We start from the raw sequence: 21,730 nt of genomic DNA on the forward strand, positions 1-21,730 counted from the left end.
CCTAGGAAGTCTTAGATCATACCTTTGAGTTCTTAACTTTAATTTATATAGTGTTTTTTTTATGTTTTAATATTTTTGTGAACTGGTGTAAATTGTTAATGCATATAAGCTTGTGTATTTTTGTAAATAGTTTTGTGATTTATTTCTTGACCCATATGTAAATATTTAGAGTCTCATTTCTTCAAAACTTATTTGAAGCTGAGTTGTGGGCTTGGGGTTTTGTTTGTTTCTTTGTTTTGGTTGGGGGAGGGGGGAGAGAAGAGATTTTGTACTCCAATAATCCAGATGGAGATATCTTGTGGTTTAAAGCAAATGTCCCACTGAAAGCAATTCAAATATCAACAAAATTATTTCAGGTTAAAACAGATTTCTTTGTGTATGTGTTTCCTTCTTGCCCTAATATGACTCTAACAAAATGGTAAAACTGGGGATATTCAAAAAGGTACGTGTGTAACACATTATGATACCAAATGGCATACAGCATTTGAAGGAAGGGGTTTAATGTCTCCTGTTTATATCTGTATGCTACAGTGTGCTGCCTGGCTGGGTTTTCTCCAGGTCACACGGGCTCTTTAGAACCGCAGAGACCTGTCACCCTGTGCTGGAAAGCCTCGAGAGAGTTACTCCATCTAGAGCTGCCCGAACGAACCCACAGCCAGCTGCTGTGGCCTGACTCCCAATCTGCCAGTTTCTAGGAAACCAGATTTGGCTTCTGAGCTCAGGATGCTCCATAAGGGGATTCTAAATAACAACCATATTTCTAAAGATTCTCTCAAAGCATCTTGGACATCCTGTTGACCTTTCAGAGAGAAATGACCAGAAAAGAGTCCTCTCCTACACCCTGTGGCAAGCTGGTTCATGGCAAACCCATTAGAGTATTTCAGTGACACAAGTACTGCAAGTAAGCTAGCTGCATGACAAGGGATCCAGAGTGTAGTGCTGTGCCGAAGTCCTGCTCAAAAAGAGTTTAGTATCAGGATTTTTTTGAAGGAAGGAAAAAACCATGATACTGAGCTAATCAAGTCTTAGTTTCCTTACTGGGAGTCATAAGTTATAAATCATTCTTCATTCTGAATTATTAGGGCCTTTACCCTCTTCTGCCTATAGTAGGAAAACTTGCCTGTTTTGTACAGATGACCCTGGAGAGCCATTTTCTTTAAAAAAAAAAAAAAATTTATTCATGAGAACACAGAGAGGCAGAGGAAGAAGCAGGCTCCCTGTAGGGAGCCAATGTGGGACTCGCTCCCAGGTCTCCAGGACCACACCCTGGGCTAAAGGCAGACGCTCAACCGCTGAGCCATCCAGGTGCTCCCACCCATTTTCTATATACCTGCACACCACAGTACAGGCTATAAGCAAAGGTACAACCGGAACTCTCATTAAACGTTCCAGACCTGAACACATTTCCCTTGGAACTGTCCTGATGGGATTAAAGAAAAGATCTGTGTGACATTTCCACTGGGTCTCCTTAATTTTCTGGGACTCAAAGTTCTTTACCAATAATTTCATCACCAAATTTCCTTCATATTGATGAAAATATGGTACTTGTTAAAATGTGTAGTCATCATTGAAGAGTCAGTGGCAGACACACTGGTGGCATTTGAGACTTTAATTGTTTGTGGTTCTGTGGGAAAAGGCACATTTTAAAGTACTATTGACTCCCCATTACAATGAATCCTTGGTCATCTACAACCACCTAAAACTAAGACATTTTAGTTAGTCATGTTTCTCACACAGTTGAGAGGGTATGTCTTAGAAAATGGTGATGTTTAATTTTTATTTTAAATGTTTAAATTACTGCCAGAATATGTTTCAAACCACAAACTTTGTTGCCATTATACCTAAAGACTCATCACTTATATGTATGGATTACCGGATTACCAGGCTATAGGGATATGCTCGGGGGCACACTGAGATAAAAGGTGTGTGGGAGTGTCTGTTCTGTTCCAGGCGCCCTACCACCACTCTCCTAGTATAGTCTTGCTTTTAAAATTTCCTATATCCTCTTTTTCTCTCTGCAATCACTTCTCACTGTTGTATACAAACTACCTCTAAACCTTCCTCTTCCTCCAAAATAAATAACCTTGTCAAAACAGTGAGCAAAAGAAGTTCTGAACTGGGACCCAGAAAGACTTGGACTTCGTGTCCTCTATTTTTCATTATTTGGAGCCTCTTACTCTTTTCTCCTAACAAAGTGCTGGAATAGCCAAGTTCCAGGAAGTGAGATATTATTGCAAAAGATAAGATGTATGAGATATTACTGTATTAGAGGGGAGAATGAAACCAAGACCATGAGAGCTCTCCCTGCATGTGACATTCTGTGAGAGAGCTGTATGGTTAGACACCAGCATTTTTCCTGTTAATACTGTGAAGCATTTCTCTGTGTGAGTCCCTAGAGGATGTCTAGCATGTACCATGAACCCCAGGGTGAGGGAGGAGGAGACTGTCATGTACACAGACCACTTCAGCTGTCCTTGAGTCTTTCAAGTAGTAGGTTTTTTTTTTTTTTAACTTCCTAAAAACATTTTGAAAAACATCCTGAGATTTCTCAGCCACTTGTTCATATTTTAAACTGAGCAAGTAGCTCTTAAATTTATATGTATATAAAGCATCTGAAAAACCAGTTAAACATTAGGGTTTTTTGAGCAATCACCAGATAGGCTGATTCAGTAGGTCTGGCCTGGACTCTGGAATCCACAGTTGTAGCAACCACTACATGTGATTCTGGTACAGATGGTTGATAAGTACTGATCTAGACAGCGTTTTTTTTTTTGTTTTTGTTTTTGTTTTTTTTAGTTTAAATTCAATTTGCCTACATATAGTGTAACACCCAGTGTAGACAGCATCTTTAATAGCTTTCTCCTAAAGAGAACCTATTTTTTTATTTAAGATTTTTTTTGAAATTTATTCATGAGAGACACAGAGAGAGGCAGAGACACAGGCAGAGGGACAAGCAGACTCCCTGTGGGGAGACCAATTCAGGACTCGATCCCAGGGCCCCGGGATCACAGCCTGAGCTAAAGGCAAATGCTCAACCGCTGAGCCACCCAGGTGCCCCGAGAACCCATTTTCTACTTTATTTAGCTTTACCACTTTTTCTCATTTGTACCTTAGTCCCCTATCATTTTAGTGATACTGGAACACAAATATATTCATTTTCCTGTCCCTAGTGGTTAAATAGTACGCCTAGATTCAACTATTTGTGACAATGACACATAGAAATTAGAACTAATTGAGCTGACAACATAGAAAACAATTCAACGTTCTCTGAAACTGGTAAAAACAATACTAAGGACCAGAGCATTGATTCCAGTTATCCACCTATATAGTTCTTTCACATGAGAGGCATGTAGGCCCATTAGGAAGTGTAGTTAATGCATGTTTACTATTCAGTCAGTCAACTGTTTGAAACACTGTATTCATGGGAAACAACTCTTAGAGCCAAGTGATGTGCTCTCCTTTCTCACCAAAACGTTGACAAAAATTACTAGCATGTAATTTGTTTATCTGGCTTTTTGGTTTTAGGTACCTTATCAATTGAGGGCAACAATGTAGCAACGTTTTTAGCAGGTAAGGACAACTAACCCTACGCTTCCTCTACTATAGTGCCAGTCAAGCATTTTACATCTATCAACTCATTTGTCCTCCTAGCCCGTCACTTTACAGATGAAGCCAAGACACAAGGTTGAACCCTTTGCCCACTGTCAACCAGCGAGTGAGCGGTGGAGCTGAAACTCAGGCCCAGGCACTCTCGATGTGAGTCTATGCTCTAATCAAAGCAGACTTTGAAGTTAGGTAGCTGAATCCTGACTGCTACTGACTAATTCTAAAACCCTCCCGGAGCTACTAAGCCCTCCTAAAACCACATCTGCAACGCTCAACTGAGCCATGGCTCGCTCAGCTCTGAAATGACCAGTTAGGTACCGGGGTCTCTGGAGGGCTGGGGAGGAGAGCAGAACCCAGCAGCCCTCAGCCAGGGTACTCAGCTCACCGCAGTCACAGGAAAGAGGGCTCTATGATGCTTAGGTAACTGTCCTCAAGAATTTAAGGAGGCAAAAAAAAAAAAAAAAGAATTTAAGGAGGCAAAAAAAAAAATTTAAGGGGGCAATTGTAATTTGGCTCAACGGAGTCAAGAACTGGAAGGTCTCACATAGTTGACAGACCTCTTTCAGGAGGAGTCTTGAGTCCTAAGTGGACACGCAAGACATAACTTGGGGGCTAAAATGAACCCTCACAGTGAAGCTCGGAGCACGACCTGGGAGTGAAAAAAGCCCTAGTTTTTTTAAAGCATTTTGCAGTTATTCAGTAAAGACCTTTAGGTAGACAGCGCTGGTGATTACGGGAATCACGTGCACCTTCTGCACGGGAGCTACGGCCTCTCCATGTCACACCGGTGACTCCGCAGCTCAGGGAGCCAGTCTTATGGACAGTTGCCAGCTGCGCCGTCTGGGCCAGCGGAGTCCCTCCCTGCGGGCTCCACTTGTCGCACTGCCCTGAGTGTTGGCGAGCGTGCCCCGGGTTGATGTGAAGAATCCCTGCTGAAGAGACGTGGCCTTGATGATCTCCAGTGTTAAATGGTAATACTTGGTAAAGAGCAAGGGACCTTGCCCTTATTCTTAAACACACATACATTTTTCTTGATTCAAAACGTGTTAAAGCAAAGTGACCATCCAGAGAAGAGAGTAGATGGATAGTAGTAACTAACAGTTCTAACCATTTATTAATCGATTATCAGGTGCCAGGCTATCCTATGTGTTTCTACATGTATTAATATAACTCCGTCTTCATGACAATTATGTGACGAAGCACTACTACTTTGCCACTTTACAGATAATGAAACTGAGGCCCAAACTCTCTGACTCCAGAGCCTGTAGCTTATGTTTTTGTTTGTTTGTTTGTTTAGGGAGAGAGAGAGCCCAGGGGAGGGTGGGGTACCGGCAGAGGGGGAGAGAGAGAGAGAGAACCTTAAGCAGACTCCACTGTGAGCGTGGAGCTGGACACAGGGCTTGATCTCACGACTCTGAGATCACAACCTGATCTGATGTCAAGAGTCAGACACTTAACCAACCGAGCCACCCAGGCGCCTTATTTCTTTGTTTTAAGGAGGCTTCACACCCAGTGGGAGCCCGACGTGGGGCCTGACCTCAGGACCTTGAGATCAAGACCTGAGCTGAGATCAAGAGAGAGAGGCTTAACCAATGAAGCCCACCAGGTGTCCCGAGCCTGTCATTTTCATCCCTGTGCTATGCCACCTGCCCACAGTGGATCTTCAAAGGCTACGAACACCCTAACCCAGACGTGCACACACCATGCTATTGAATCACAGGGGAATCCACTCCCCTCTCTCGGGCGAGGCTGGGCCTACGCTGTAGTAGCACCATCACAATCTCAGTACCTTGACACACAAACTCGTGTATTTCCTACTCGAGCAAAATCTGCTGCAGGTCCAGGTGACTGAGGGTGACGGTCCTCTGTGTGGCCACTCAGCCATCGGGGTGAGGGCGGCTTCCCCATCCCTTAGCTACATCGTCTGAAGCACATTCCTGGAAAGCTGGGGTGGTGGGGGGGAGCCCAGGGGGCCTCACACACGAAGTTCAAGCAGCGCACACCGTTCCTGCTCAGAGCTCACGAGCCAGAAGTAGTTTCGGTGTCGTGTCTGAAGCTGGGGAAGGGCGCAGGCTCAGGGCAGCTTGCCACGTGCCGGAGGGAGGGCCCAGCAGGGCAGCGGTGGGCGGCACGCGTGGGCCACGGCGCCTGGCCTGCCCTCGGATTGTCCCTCTCTGTCCGTCCGCTGCAGACCACTATGTCACAGTGCCCGAAACTACTGCTGTGGTCGCGGGCCCCTGGGACAAGGTCAAGGGCCGATAGTTCTCTGGACAAAAAGAGGCTGGAGGGGCAACCACTGGTTGGCAGGCCTCCTGGTGAGGTGTCCCTTGGGGGGGCCCAGAATGGTGGCAAGAAGTTGGCCCTGCACCCACAGACAGGCGTCTGATGGTAGGTTGGAGAAGAGCTTCTGGAAACAAAGAGACGGCGTGTCGCTTCCAGGGAAGTGGAGGAGGGCTGGCAGAGGGGCAGGGCGCCCTGGGAACGCATTGGAGAGCCAAATCCCACCACCCTCCCTCTGCTCTGTCGCTGGCCTCACGGACCCCCTCCTTCACCGTCGGGCCACGTCCACTTCCACCTCAGGCCGCCATTCCTCCCGCAGCAACGCTCAGCCCCACGTGTGCATGTGACTTGCTCTTTCACTTCCAGTCTTTGCCCAGGTGTGCCCTCTTGGAAGACTTCCTTGACCACGCTCTCTAAAACAGCACTCCCGGGACCCTCAATCCACTTGCTCTGCTCTCCCGTGCTCCCTCGGCGTGATTAGCTCTCCCTCCTCCAGAGTGTGAACCCCAAGAGCACAGAACTCTGTCGGATCCTAGGCCTGAAACAGTGCCACAGCCATGTGTGCGTCCGCGCTTGTTGAGCCGAGGTACCGATGCGTCCGTTTCCCACAGTAATGCAGGGAAGGCAGGTCCTCAGAAACCCGTGTCTGGGCCCTGGAATAGGACCGCTCATCTTCCTTCAGCGGCAAGAAAGAACCCAGCGTCCCTTCTCTGCTTGACCTTTGCACTAGCCGTGTTGCTTGATGGCCCAAAGGAGCACACGCGGGCTTCGATGGTCTCCTGCTGCCAGGGTGGCTAGAAACTAGGGTGAGAACTAATCAGGAAATCTTTTTAGAGGAGGTCAGTTTTGAAAATTGTTTGGAAAGTAGTGAGGGAAGTTACCTGGAGAAGAATGGCGATGTTCTCAGTGTCCAGGGGGGACTTCGTTCCCACACTCTCATCCGCCCTATAGAGCACCTGACGTAGGGTGTGGGCCCGAGAAGATGTAAGGAACCCAGGTCGTGGCAACTTTGGAAGAGAAGGGGAAACTGAGGCTTGAATAGTGTTCACCAAACACCCGAAATGAGTACGTAAATGAGTTAGTCCCTGAGAGATCTCCTCTAACCTCTGTGAGGTTAAAGGAAACAGCGAAAATATTCACCATGTTCCCTAGACCCTACAGGATGAAGTTACGGAGGTCAGAGGCCTCGGAAGCCTCGAGAACGCTCTGGCAATAATTGCCACGGACTCTGGACTTCACTGTCGGCCGGCCCCTGCTGGGGGAGAAGCGGCCTCCTTGCCTGCTCCTCTCCTGCTGCTCTGGCTCCTCACGTTGGTTGTGGCGAGAGATGGTTCCCTCCCGGCCAGGTCTCCTTACTAGCGGCCGGGGACTGTCTCGGCTTCTTGATTTTTTTATGCCCCTTCTTTAAAACAACAACAACAACAAAACACCCAAAGCAAACCCTAAAACATGTCGAGGAGCCCCCCAACCCCTGGCACTGGGCAGGCGCACCCGCCGTGGGACCCCGCGTGTACCTCGCCACCCCCAAAGCAGGCGACTTGGCCAGGATCGCTGGCAGCCGTCACCCTCCCACTCTCAGGGAACCCTGGCTCCTGCGCAGGTTCCCATCTTACACAGATGGCCCGTGCGTACGCCTCTCAGATACGGGGACGTCCGTCCAAAGGCTGGCTCGCGGTCCAGGGAGGTACCTGCCGCCCTGCCCGGGCTCCCCCGGGGGCCTCAGCGGCGTGTGCAGCCAGCCCGCAGCCCCGGGTCACCCGGCAAGAGGGGTGACGTGGTGCGGGGGCCGCCGGCCTACGAGGGGGCCTCCGGGTACACACGATGTCGGAGGAGCTGGGCAGATGGGCGTCGGGGGAGCTGGGGATCCAGGTGTCAGAGAAGCAGGGGCCCGGGTGTGGGGGGGTGGCCAGCCGGGTCACCCAGCCAGACTGCAGGAGGTCCAGGTCCGAGTAGGCCTCAGGCTTCCAGCCCTGAGGGTTGGTGGCCGATGCCCCCCGGAGGCCGTTCGGGCACTGTGTGGTCTGCTGCCCGTGGGCACAGGCTCTTCCCACCCCCCCTGGGCCCCCCAAGACTTCCAGGAGTGCTTTGGTCCAAGCTACTCCCTGCAGCCCCTCTGCACCCCTCTCATGACAGTTGCACCCTGGCCTCTTTGGAGATCCCCATAGAAGCCTGTTCCTGCCTCAGTTTCCTTGGATGGGCCCTTCTCGGCCTAGAATGCTCTTTTGATGGAGGCTCCCTGTGCTCAGGGACCCGGCACCAGGGAAGCTGTCCTCAGCGTCCCCGTGGGGGTAGCTGCTGTCCTCCTAACACTCTAAGTGGCGCTCGTCACTCAGGAACCATTGGCAACGACGTGCGGCTGCGCTCAGCCCGCTCCTCCCTAATCTGCAGGCCCCACGGGCGCCCGGCCTCGCACACGGGCGGGTGACGCGTGAGAAGGACAGGTCGTGGGGCTGGGAACCTGCCAGAACTCTTACTCTGCCCATGCGGCCCCGGGGGGGGGGGGGGGGGGGGGGGGGGGGGGGGGGGAGGCTAGGGTAGCGAGGTGTCTGGGCTGTCTCGCGCCGGCCTGCGCCCCGACACCACGGGGCCACCAGATGGTGCTGTCCACACACTTTTCATTCGCAAACCTCCGTTTCTGGGCTGTGTCCCCAGACCTCTGGCTATTCAGCAGGCTGCTGTCTGTCCCCTGGCCCTCCTCGGCCCCCACTTCTGCAAGAGCAGCTGGCGGGGCAGCGGCTGCAGCAAGTGCAGGGAGCTGGGGGGCAGCCTTGCCAGCGGCACGAGGGGAGGGCAGGAGGCGGCCGGGGACCCAGACAGCACCTGTCCCCAGCTTGCCAGGGGGACTCGCCTCACGGCCGGAGCCCACGGTTTCAGAGGACGATCTGAGGCTGTTAAAGCTGCTGCTGACGCATGTTTGGGTGTTTTCTTTGGCAAATGGCGCGAACCACCGGAGCCTGGCTCCCTGTCCCCGAGCCGAGGCCCGGCAGGGCCGCCCCACAGCTCTCCAGGCGCCTCTGAATTCGGCTGACTTAGGCGTCGGGGCGCCGGCCAGAGGACCCCCCGGCAGGCTCGGTGTCACTCGAGACCAGGAGCCGTCCGTCCGTGCAGTTCCCCGTCGAGCCTCTGCAGGCCCCACCTGTCCCTCTTGTGCCTGTTGGGGCTCCCCGGGCCCAGGCCGGGTCCCCCAGGTGCTGTGCCAGCACCTTCACCAGTAAGGGGCTCTCCCGGCCCCACAGGCCTGCGAGGAGGGTGCCCCACCCGCTCCTTGTGCGGGAGCACGCTGAGCTCCGTGACAGTACTCTCGCTGGGTCACAGAAGCATTTTATTCATGAAACGTTGCTTCAGAGCACAGTTCCGCAATGCCTAGCTGGACACGACCTGGGCTGCATGTCGGGAATTTGGGGTTTGGTCGCAGCTTCTTTTATTTTAATTTTTGATTTTTATTTACTCACTTTATTAAAGAGAGAGCAGGTGAGCGGGGTGGGGGGTGCGAGGGGGTAGACCGGCCTGTCCCACAGGCTCCACCCCAGACCCTGAGTCATGGCCTGAGCTGAGTCAGGGAGGCGGCTGCGCAGCCAGGGACCCCGGGCGCCCCGGCTCCTTCCCCGTCACAGGTGCCCGGCGTGTTGAGCCCAGCCGATGTCACGGCGAATTGGGAGACCTGGCGCGGGCCGCGGCCCAGCTGCTCCATCCCTCGCATCCGCGGTTGCCTCATCTGTAAAATGGGGCCGGGACCTGCAGTCAGGACACTGAGACGCGCCGAGGGCTGCCGGGGTGGTGGCTGGCCACAAGTCACCCCGGAAGGGGCAGGTGCCGTGGGAGTGAGGCGGGGGCGCCGGGGCTGTGAGGCAGGGTCCAGAGCCTCCCTGGAGCGAAGGTTCCCAGGCCGACGTGTACGTTGGTAAACGTTGGTGAGAGTGGCTGCCACCTGCGGCGCCTCTGCCACGGGACTAATTCAAGTGACAGGTTTTCGAAGTCCCGTGGAATCCCAGGTCCTTGTACTGAAACATCAGCTCCCATCCACTTCCGAGTCCTATGGCCGAGGACCAACCTTTTTCAACTCGTTTAGGTGTCTCCTCTGGGATTTGCCACCGAGTTTCCAACTCAAGGGCTACTTCTTGATTTTTCCATGTTAGGCCTCACGTGCGCACTTCCCACTGACGAGGAGGAGGGTGACCTCTGGCTGGGCCGTGCCTGCTTGGTGCCCCATCCCCGCCCCCCGACACCCCGCACGTGCACCCCACCGATGGTTTTCATTCTACTCACGGTGCAGAGCCCCGTGGCCGATGTCCAGTAGTGATCATGCGTGTGAATTCAGCTGTCAGCGTCGGCTGCCGGGCCCTGCGTTCTCCTCCACGTGCTTCAGCGCCTCACACGCCGTTTCTGTGCGGTTCTCTGTTGGGAGAGCGGGAGTGAAGAGGGGGCCCCTGGAGCCCTCCTCTTCCCGCTCCCACCAGGTGGTTCCTGGCCTGCTGCACAGCCGTGACTGCTGTGCGAATCCCCTCCACCTCTCTCTGCGGGCAATCTCTTATTTCCTGAATCTCACCTTCCTGTCTTATTTTATTCCCTCTTTGTGATGGAAAAAGATGCAAGGAATATAAGTTTTGTAACTTTGCATCTCCCCGCTGTCAAACCCTTTTTGTCAAACCCTTTTTAATGGTTTGGATCCATATAGGATTCTAGACTGAAAATCAATTTCCCTTATACTTTGAATATCAGTTTTTTTTTTTCTTTAATCCTCTGTGGCAACTCTAGCTGTCGAGAAGCCTGATGTCATTTTCTTTCTTGATCCTTATACGTGAACTACTTTCCTCTTCGGAAACTTGGAAACTTTTATGATCTCCTTCGTCCTGGTTTCCTGAATTTTAATGATGATGTATCTTCATGGGGCTCTTTTTAAACTAATGGTCCTGGGCAATCAGTGGCCCTTTCAAAGAGGAAACATATGGTCTTCAGTTCTGGAGATTCTAAAACATTTTCTTCAAACTTTCTTAGTTATTTTCCAAGGGCCTGTTATTTGGATGTTAGAACTTCTGGGTTGATCTTCGATTTGATTTCTCTTATCATTTTTCTTCTATTGTTCATCGTGACATTTTGCTTTACTTGGTGGGATATTGACTCATTTAAAAATGAATCCTTAGGATGAATTTTTGTACTTCTATATTTTTTGATTTCCAAGAATTCTTCCTTGTTCTTTGAATGTTCTCATTTATCTCTTTTTGTTCTGATTAGTGGATCCAGGCAGGACCTTGCTCTCTAAAATATCAAGTGAGTTTTTTTTATTTTTCTTCTGTCCCCTCCATTTCTTTTCCCCCTTAATTTTCTTTCATCTGTTTGCTTTTCTTTCTGTCCCCTACGTTAGACACTTCGCCCCCCTGACAATCAGCGGTTACCGATTCAAATCTGAATGAATCGTGTGCACACACCTGTGCACACACACGCAGACTGGAGGGTGTGTTGGGGAGACAAGGCTCACTGGCTCCTGAAGCAATGCACTTGTAGGATCACGGCCCCCCAGAGGTGGCTGGTTCTAGCCCCCGGCCCCTGTGACTGTGTTAGGTTACATGATAAAGGGGAATTAAAGATTGCAAGTCGGCTGATCCTGAGATAGCTTCCCTGGGGCCCCAGTGAAGCCTTAGAAGGAAGGTAAGGGTCACAGAAGAGAGCCAGGGGAAGGCTGTGGCGGAGGAAGCCGGGCGGGAGTGACGCCCTCTGAGAAGGACTCAACTTGCCACAGCTGCTTAGATGATGAAGCCACGAGGGGCCATGAGCCAAGGGATGCCAGAGGCCTCTAGAAGCTGGAAAAGGCAGGAAAATGGACTCTCCCCTAGAGGCTCTATCTGGCTTGATCCGAATACGTGAGGCCCAGTGAGACTCATACAGGACTTCTTCACTTTGGAGCCGCAGGACAACGCACAGGTATGTTTGAAGCCACTGAGGTTCTGGTAATTTGTTAGACCAACCGGAGAATCCGATGGAAAGACCCATCTGCTTCCTTGGGAGGCCCATAAATGTCACAGCTGAGGGTCAAATAGCCGGGGGAATGTTTCTGAGACCTGCCACGGTGGGAGGAGCCTGCGGTCTCTGGAATTCAGCTCAATTTGTGAGACCTACTATGTCCATCTGGAGAAATCTGCTGCCATCTCAGTAGCCCCAAGGGGAGCCACTTGGGCAGGGCTTTGGGGCTTTCCAGTGAATCCTGAACACACCTGACTTCTTTTCCCAATTTTTTTTTTCCCCAAATCATGATTTGCCTCAGGTCCCCCCTGCCACTGAGGGAAAAAGCCAGGACATTTTAGAACCAACGTATGTGCAGTCTCCCTAGCTGGCTCTGAGAGTCTGGGTGGAGATACAGCCACCGGACGGAGGCCCAGAACAGTGGCCAAGCCCCGCCAGGTCAGGGCCAAGAGCCGGGCCGTGCGGCTCCTCTTTTCACTCTCCTAAGGATACCTTTTGATGAGCACAGTCTTAATTTGAATGTAGTCAGAATTTTTCTACTCATGGTTGGTGAATTCTATGTATTAGTTATAAGTCATTTCCTACTATGAGGTCATGAATATAGAAGCTTTACTGTCTTACCTTTTTTGTTATTTTTAAAGTGTTTATGTAAATTCCAGGTAGTTAACATAATATTAGGTTGAGGTATAATATTAGTTTCAAGTGTACAATTTAGTGATTCAACACGTCCATACAACACTCAGCGCTCATCACAAGTGCCATCCTCACTCCCCATCACCTATTTCCCCATCCCCCCCTCCAGTAACCATCAGTGTGTTCTCCATAGTTAAGTGTCTATTTCTTGGTTTGCCTCCCTCTTTTTTTTCCCCTCCACTCATTTGTTTTGTTTCTTAAATTCCACATTTGAGTGAAATCTTTTGGTATTTGTCTTTCTCTATTTCACTTAGCAAAAATACACTCTAGCTTCCTCCCATGTTATTGCAAATGGTAAGATTTCATTCTTTTTGATGGTTGAGTAATATTCCATTATATATATTTAATATGGAATATATAATATTCCATTATATATATTTGCTGCTATAAACATTGGGGCTCATGTATCGCTTTGAATTAGTATTTTTGTATCTTTCAGGTAAATACCTAATAGTGCAATTGCTGGATTGTAGGGTAGTTCTATTTTTAATTTTTTTTAAAGATTTTATTTATTTATTCATGAGACACACACACACACACACACACACACACACACACAGAGGCAGAGACACAGGCTGAGAGAGGCAGACTCCATGCAGGGATCCCGATGTGGGACTCGATCCCGGGTCTCCAGGATCTTGCCCTGGGCTGAAGGCGGCGCTAAACCACTGAGCGACCCAAGCTGCCCTATTTTTAATTTTCTGAGGCATCTCCATACTGTTCCCCACAGTGGCTGCACCAGTGTGGTTTACAATCTACTTGGCATTGATTTTTCCATGTAGTTGAAGATGAAGTCAACTTTATAGTATTTATTTTTCCATATGGATATCTAATTGTCTAACATCACTTATTGAAGAAAATTTCCTTTTCCTGAAGTCAATCAATGCCATATTCTTTATAAATCAAATGTTCAGGTATTGGAATTGCTCATATATTTATCGTTTCCATTGCTTTCATTTCTTTCTGTATCTTTGAGCTTCCATGTGGGATCATGTGTTTCTGCCTGAATAATATCTTTGAGTATTTCCTTTAGCACGGGCCTGCCATTAACTAGTTAATTAACTGATTAAGTCATCAATTCTCTTAGTTTTTGTTTATTTGAAAATGTTTTCATTCCACCTCATTCTTTTTTGTTTAGTATTCATTTATTTTAGAGAGAGAGAATATGCACACACAGGCAGCAGGGAGGGGCAGGGGGAGGGGAAGAGAGAGAATCCTCAAGTAGACTGCACGCTGAGCACGGAGCCTGACACGGGGCTCAATCCCACGACCCTGAGATCATGACCTGAGCTGAAATCAAGAGTTGGACGCTTAACTGACTGAGCCACCCAGGCAGCCCGTACCTTCATTCTTAAGGGACATTTTCCTTGGATATAGGCGGCTCTTACTTTCTTTTCATTAACTACTTAACCGCTGTTGTTTCTATGAAGAAATCCACTTTAAGCTCAATTGTTACTCCCGTGAAGGTAATCTGTGTTTTTTGTTTTGTTTTGTTTTGTTTTGACCTCTTCTGGATGCATTTAAGATCTGCATTTTATGTCTTTTTTTTTTTTTTAGTATTTTTACTATAGTGTGCTTACATGTGGAGATGATGTGTGTGTAGATATACACACGCGTACACATAAATATAAAATACATATTGCATATGTGTTTTTAAAATGCGGTTGGCTTAGGAGTGTAGAACCTTTTGAATCTATGGCTTAATATTTCTCAGCATTTTTGTAAAGTTCTCAGCTGTTACATCTCTAAATATTGTCTCTGCCTTGTTTTCACTCAGCTTTCCTGACATGCTGAGTGAAAGTGTGTTGTGTGACGAGTGTATGTGTGTTGGACTCTCACCCCATCCTCTCTGTTTCTTACTCTCCTATTTTCCATCGTTTTGTCTTTCCATACTTCATTTGGAATATTTTCTTTTTACCAGTTCATAAATTCAATAATTACCTTTTCAGATTAATTTAAGCTATTATTAAATAAATCCAGTGAGTTTTAAAAATAGACTTTTGTATTTTTCAGTTCTGGAATACTCTTTTTCAAAAAATAGTTCTCCTCCTCTGCCAAAATTCTCCGTAGTGGCTTTTCTCATCTTTTTTTTTTTTTTAAATTTTTTTTTTTTTAATTTATTTATGATAGTCACAGAGAGAGAGGCAGAGACACAGGCGGAGGGAGAAGCAGGCTCCATGCACCGGGAGCCTGATGTGGGATTCGATCCCGGGTCTCCAGGATCGCGCCCTGGGCCAAAGGCAGGCGCCAAACCGCTGCGCCACCCAGGGATCCCGGCTTTTCTCATCTTAAACACATGTGCATAGACATTTTAAAGTTCATGTCCAGTAATTCCTATTTCTATAGTCCCTGTCTGTTTCTATTGCCTATTTTTTCTTAGTTTCTCTACTTTTCTTCTTGTGTTCTTGTTCTTTCTTATTGTGTGCTGGCCATTAATTTTGAAAACTTGTTTGCTGAAAGAATTTGAGGACTAGAATAGTATCACCTTGCTCCAGAAAGGACATATGCTCGCTTCTGCTGTGCAAGTGGGAAAGCCAACACTTGGAGTTACCTAATCCAGTTCCAGACATTGAGAGACCTTCATACTGAATTGCAGTCTCCTTGAAAGCAATCTACTGCTGATCATTTGCTCCCAGGGTGCAGCCTTTCAGTGACCCAAACCCAAAAAGAAATGGCTTCATCTGACCACCTCTGTACACTGGCTCATCCCTATGTTGGTGACCTCTGCACTCCCTTCCTGGGACGCCAAGCCCTACAGATGTGCTGCTCAGCCTTTCAGACAGCTTCTCTAGAGTCAACACATTCCCAGAGGAGGAGTGGCCCAGCTACTGGGCTTACCTTTCTGGACCTCTAGTCTGTCTTCTAGAATGTTCCTTAATAATTCTTTGTGACCTTGTTAGTTCACTAACAAGACCTAATGATGCCTTCAAGAGCAGTTTTTCTAAGATTTTATCTACTTTTAATATTTGTTCTCAGCAGGAGGATTGTCCTAAATTAATGGTTCCCATCACCAGAAGCAAGAAGTTATCTTCAGCAGACGGGCCCTGACTACTAGCATTTATTCTTTAACATTTAATATCAGATATTGTCCAGTAGCAAGAGTTGTATTTGCGAATACCTTTGATGGAGAGAGAGAGAGAGAGGGAGGGAGAGAGAGAAGGAGGCATTCAATACGCAGGCACAAGAGTTCCAGCTAACTTTGGACCACAACCAGCCTCCAGTTGCAGCCCTTTGGCTCAGAGATTGGCTTGGGCAAGAAATTTTGTTCTTTTCTGTAATAAAAAAAAAGGCTCTTAATGCTATAAATCCCATAGGGTCCTTTCAAAATGAATCATGTCTATGTAGATGATTTCTTTTGAGATTATAAAAATATATTTAAAATATCTAAAAAAGTAAAATAAAATATCTCCTAAAAGAGAAATACATACCAAACCCAAAAACATATTTTAGATTTAGATTTTCCAGCTCAGGCAATTTGGAAAATAACTGGAAAACATTTTTGTGCATGCCTAAAACAAGCTCCTCTGAGCTCCCCTTCATTACCTGACTCATTCATTAAAAATGCATCATTGGATTTGCACTGTTTTCCTATGCTAGGGCTCCAGCATTGGGAGTATGCACTCCTTAGCCTCAGAGAATTTATAATCTAGCTAAAACCAGACAGGTGAAAACCATCTAAAGTGATAAATATGCATAAGATCTTATAATGAAATGTACATAAATTATAGAGTCTAATACCAGGAATGAACATTTATGGGTTATTCTGCTTCACTGATTATTTATCATAAACATGCGTAGTTCAGAGTTGTTGACCACATTTGGCTTCCTCTGAGAAATTCAAAATACCTGGGTAATCTAAAAGGCGTCATTTGTTAATAGCCACTAAGACTTAGGAACTAAAAAGTAATATAAAAAAATACGCAAGGGAGAAGGTGCAGGAGCACCTGGGTGTGAATTCTTAGTAGGTGGGTGACCTTGATGAGGTCATTTGACCTCTGTACCCTTGTGTTTCCTCTTCTATAAAATAAGGATGAGAGCACTTACCATGTAACATGCCCGTGCAGAGCAAAGGGGCTGAGATCAATCCTGCATTTAGCATGAGTTCTGGTAAAGTATCAATGTAAATTCTTTTTTTTTTTTTTCCTTAAGGCACAGTCATGGTTAAACATTTACGTGGGGGAATTGAAGTAGAAATGAGAAAATACTTTGTGAATTATTAGGAACAACATCCACATTAAGAGGGAAAAGGGAAGATCTGTTTTGTTCCCAGCAAAAGACATTAATTTAAACAAATATCTTTCCTGTCTCCAGTCAAATGTGTGGTGTAGAAAGCAGTTGTAACTTTGTCCTTCCAGACGTCTTTTTGATTTTTCTTATCCTGACACCTGAGAGAATGGGCTAGTGACATTTCTTACTGGTGGCAATTTTACTGAAAGAATATATATTTTCTCACCGTGCAGGGACCAGAGCCTCGGCCTAGAAGGTTGGCTTCTGTCCTCATCACCTGTACTCTCGCTGATAATATAGCTGTTCTCCTACCCAACTCAATCCTCTCTCCTCTTGCTTCCAACTTGAACTTTTGACTTAGGCGACTTCATGAATATCATCTTGATTATTGAGTAAATTTATTAAGTAGCCTGGGATAAAACATGAACAGCACTGTATTTGCCAATTACTACCCACTGGAACATTGTGTGTTAAAATCTAAATTGACCTAGAACAGTGAAGAAAGTAAATACTTTAGAGAAAGTAAATACTTTCTCTAAAAAGCCCCATTCCTTGGGCAACTTGTCCCGTAGAACCTTTAGAGTTGATATTCTCAAAGATTTTGTTCTAGGGCCTTTTCTTTGCTCTCCCATTCTTCCTTGAAATCATATCCATGCCAAGGATTTCCTTCCCTATTGCTTTGTATGTTTTGCACAGAATTTGTCCTGAGTTCCAAACATCAATCCCACTTCCTCCTGGACAGCTCCCACCTAGATATATCCCACAGACCCCTCTCAACCTCAACATGCCTAAAGCAACTAACAATTTTCCTACCCAACGTACTGACTTCAGATTATTTATCCTTTATTGGCTCAATAACTCAAGCCAGAAACTCCAGGGTTGACCTCCTACTGCTCCAGCCTCACCACTACTGGCTTAGCTCAGCTCCTCAGCATTTCCCATCTGAAGTATTACAATAGTCACTTGTCTGGTCTCCAGTTTTTAAAATGCATGCCATAAAGTGCAACGAAAGTGACCAATCTGACTGTGTCACATCTCTGCTTAGGTTCTTGAATTAACCTCTCAGTCAATGGTGCCAATGTTTTCCAACTGATGGAAAGATGTGCATAAGCATTACCCAGGCATTTTGTAAGTCTGGGGTCCTGGGCCACAAAAGTTCTGATTCAGATTCAGATTTGGGAATAGGGTTCAAGAATCAACATCCTTAACAAACATGTCAAAGCTCTGATGAGTAGCTGGATCCCATTATGAGAAGCAGTGCACCGCAGGACAGTTCAGTCCCCTGGGTCTGGCAAGCATGCTCATTATTTTCTGGAATGTACTCACCTCTCCAGCCTCATCTATGTCTATTTCCCCCTTCCTGTCCTAAAATCCAGCATTCAGGCCAAGGACCAGGAGCCTGGGAATGCCTAGATCTTGACCTGCCCCTCACTCAGTTTTCCTTTGAAGATCTCATTGAAGGATGTCTACCCCCAGACTATAAGAAAAGTAAGAAAAATGCCATATTATTAATAGCTCAGACTATGCCTGACACTCTTGAGTTCATGGTTCTCTTATAAAAGCTGAAATGCTAAACGTGGCTGAGCAGAGGATAAAGGGAAGGAAGCACGGAACTTCTACAAAGGTGGACCTGAGTCCATTTGCCCAACTGATGAAGAACAGCTGGTCGACCTGCAGGCAGGAGACCTGGGAGCAGAGAGTGGGGGTCAGTGGAGTCTTGTGCATGGAGCACAAGGTTTAAGAGATGTACCATGCATGGCTAGCGACCTTTAAGCCACAGTAACTGCTCATTAGTAGAATGCAGCTAATTTCTTTTCCCTTAATTTAGGGGAGGGGTCTTGGAAGGGAGGGCACTGAGCAGAGACTGGAAGCCTGGGCCCAGAGCAGACACTTGCTGCTCCCAGGTGCTGGAGGAAGGATGGAGTCCGAGCCATTCAAGGACAGAGCTCCATACTCCTTGCCATCACAGACTCTTTGGAATACTAGAAAGAAAATGTATTTGGGCAAAAATTATTCTTTGCAAAAAGGTAACTTTTGATGCAGGAACGAGATAAGGAAATATGAATTGCATCTCAGAGAATGCAAATGAGTTTCTCATAAGCCAATGGGAGGGTTTCCAGGGTGAGACACCTTATCTGGTTTAATTAAGAGCCCCAGGATTTCTATTCAGTGAGTGTTCATCACATCAGGCTTCCTTTCTCTAAAATTAAAATGCAGCCAGGGAAAAATTACCCAGTCCTGGGAATAAGGCGCTCTAAATTCTTTCAAAGAATCTGCAGGTTTGAAGAAGGGTCGTATATTTGAAAGTTGGAAATGTGCAATAGAGATAAAAATTCATATTCTGCTTGTGATAAAATCGTTAGTGGATAATGCTCCCTTCAAAATCAGACCTGTCCGCCTCCTGGGGAGGAGCTGGACTCTCCTGGTAACGTGACATCTGTCCAAGGTGACTCAAACTTAGGGCTGACACCCTAAGGCAGCCGGTTCTCAGAGAAAGCAGTTTTCACCTTCACTCGTGCCCTCTTTCCAGGTCTCCTTTTAGCTGGAGTGGGAGTGGCGGCCCTTGGCTGGGCCCAGTGGCTGGGAGGAGATGGGGTCGGTGGCGAGGGCCAGGTGAGTGGCAGCTTCTGAGGAAGGCCAGAGTGTGAGGCAGAGCATGGAAAGTCTGGAAATCCAGTTAGCGAAGGACACACGTTCAAGGCAAATTCCAGAGGCCTCTTGGAAGCCGGCCTTGCCAGTCTTCATGAGCCTTAGGCTTTTGTAATGGCACCTTGGCCCTCGAGCTAAGGAAGGAGAAGGGATGAAGGTTAAAATCAGGTTTCTGGAGAAACTGCAGATTTCCATCATACCCGTGAAGACAATGTGCTCATCAGGAAAACCTGGCTGAGCTACAGGCTGGCCTCAGATCTCTTGCCAGCCAGCACCCTGTGTCCCTGCTCGCCCACCCGTCGTCCCACCCAGCTGCGCTGACTGTGACCAGGGGCCTGGCACACCTGAGGCGGCTCCCATCACTGCCATCTCACCAAGAACAGGCCTCAACTCAGCCATTCCGGCTAAGGGCCCACAGGCAGCTCCAGGGAAAGCTCCAGACCCTGTACCTCATTCCTGGAGAGGCTGAGCCCTGGTCACCCACCTCTGGCCTTGGCACATTTAGAAAGGCTCCCGTCAGACCTACACCCGTAGCCTGTGGGGGACAGTGTGCAGGAGGCCGGTTCGACGGGTCCCCAAACTCTAGGACGGAGAGGACAGATGAGAAAAGCCCCGATGCTTTATATTACATTTCTGCTCCCATAGGTCTAACACCACCATCACCGCACTCGTACTCTGGGCCGTCTTACCCAATCCTCACAACTCTGCAGAAGATATAATCGTTACTATTTGCATACGAGGCCTGGAGATGTTAAGCGACATTACCCCCCATCGGTGGTTCTCAAACCTTTGCACATACGAGACTCACCCCACAGATTGGCGAGTTTCTGATGTAATTCATCTGGGATGGGGCCAAGAACGTGCATTTCCAACCAGTTCTCAGGGGCCGCCGCCGCCACTGGTCCAGGGCCCACACTTGGAGACACAGAGGTGGCCACGGTCTCGTGGGGATGCAAGATGGCTTCTGTGACAGCAGGTGGCAGAGAGGCAGCGTGCAGGTCCCCCCAGTGCCGAAGAGTTCTGTTCTGCAAACTTCTGGGGTGAGGGGGGCTTGTGATGTTACCAGCTCCTCCTCCTTCTCTCAGCTCTGCCGGAGCTGAGCAACCCGAGGCAAGTCTGTTGGTCAGATGCAGAGACCATGCTTAATTACACAGGGAAAGCTTAAAATAAAATAGGATTAATGATTTATAGGACAGCAACCACTCCGAGAAAAGACGACTCTCCAGGACATCCCGAGGCTGAGGCAGGTTATTCCAAGGGGGCTCCTGGGTGGGGAGGCAGCCGAGTGGGCAGCCCTGGGCCAGAGCAGGTCCACAGGGGGCAGATGGGCTGGAGAGCAGGGAAACCCAGGTGGGGCCCAGCTGCTGTCGGCTTAAGGCCAAGGTCAGTGGGCAGGGAAGCCGGGGCCAGGACTGGTGGCCCTCCTGGGGTGCCAGCAGGTCACCTGACAGGTGGGAACTCTCCCAGCCAGGGCCAGCTGACAGTGGGTGAGCACTGCCAGAGGTTCAGCAGCCGCACTCTTGCAGCCCCAGGAGTGAGGCCTTCCTCCTGCAGCGACTTTCACGCCCTCCTCACAAGCTTCCCGACCTGCCAGAGGGCCACGGAGAGACATTCACGAAGTCCAGTTTTGTTACCACGAAGTAAGGCGGGGAAAGGTGCACTGAGAGGCAATAAACTGATAACTTACCCAGCAGGGATCCACTTACTTAGACTACAGTGTGAATGACCTTTCGGAATCGAGAAGCCTGGTGGCCCTGAGAGAGGCGCTCACCCGGCCTGGGAAATGGTTAGCCAAGTTGTCCTTGAAGCACTTCCTATTCTGTCATGGAAATTGGCCGGAGGGAGGAGAGGAAGGCAGTGCGGCCGGAAGAGTAGTTTTTTCTAGGAAGGATCAGAAGGGAGAGAAGCCATTCAGGAGGGAGAACTCACCTTCCCAAGAGCAAATGCCATTTCAGCAGAGAATTTCCCTTCCTTGAGCCAAAATGGAGGAGGAACCCGCAGGCCTCCATCTCCCCTCCCCGCAACCCTCCTGCTTCCCACTGTCTGTCCCTCTGTCCACCACCGCACCTGCTGCAGACTTTCCTCCTAGCTTCCCCTCTACAAACTCCGCCCCCTCTGAGCCCCACTCCCTAGCCCCGCCCCCGAGCCCGGCCCCTCCAAGCTCCACCTCTATGGCCCCGCCCCTCCTGGCCCCGCCCATCCGAGCCCCACCTCTCTAGCCCCGCCCCAAGCTCCACCTCTATAGCCCCGCCCTCCTAGCCCCACCCCCTCTGAGCCCCGCCCCTCCGAGCTCCGCCTCTCTAACTCCCTCCATCCT

At 48.6% G+C, this 21,730-nt stretch overlaps 1 protein-coding gene across 2 annotated transcripts; it reads right to left on the reverse strand.

Moving 5' to 3' along the window:
- Positions 1-14,762: 14,762 nt before the first annotated feature.
- On the reverse strand, positions 14,763-21,492 carry LOC121499439. Of its 2 annotated transcripts, XM_041770035.1 has the most exons (4): positions 21,343-21,492; positions 20,222-20,529; positions 19,898-19,995; positions 14,763-19,547 (listed from the first exon to the last, which is right to left on the reverse strand). In XM_041770035.1, the coding sequence occupies exons 1-4, from the start codon at positions 21,420-21,422 to the stop codon at positions 19,515-19,517; spliced, it is 519 nt and encodes a 172-aa protein (XP_041625969.1). In that variant the 5' UTR covers positions 21,423-21,492; the 3' UTR covers positions 14,763-19,514. The 2 variants fall into 2 exon arrangements, with proteins under 2 accessions (XP_041625969.1, XP_041625968.1); XM_041770034.1 differs by lacking the exon at positions 19,898-19,995.
- Positions 21,493-21,730: the final 238 nt, after the last annotated feature.

Source organism: Vulpes lagopus, chromosome 10 (genome assembly GCF_018345385.1).
Source record: "Vulpes lagopus strain Blue_001 chromosome 10, ASM1834538v1, whole genome shotgun sequence".
Taxonomy (NCBI): Eukaryota; Metazoa; Chordata; class Mammalia; order Carnivora; family Canidae; genus Vulpes; species Vulpes lagopus.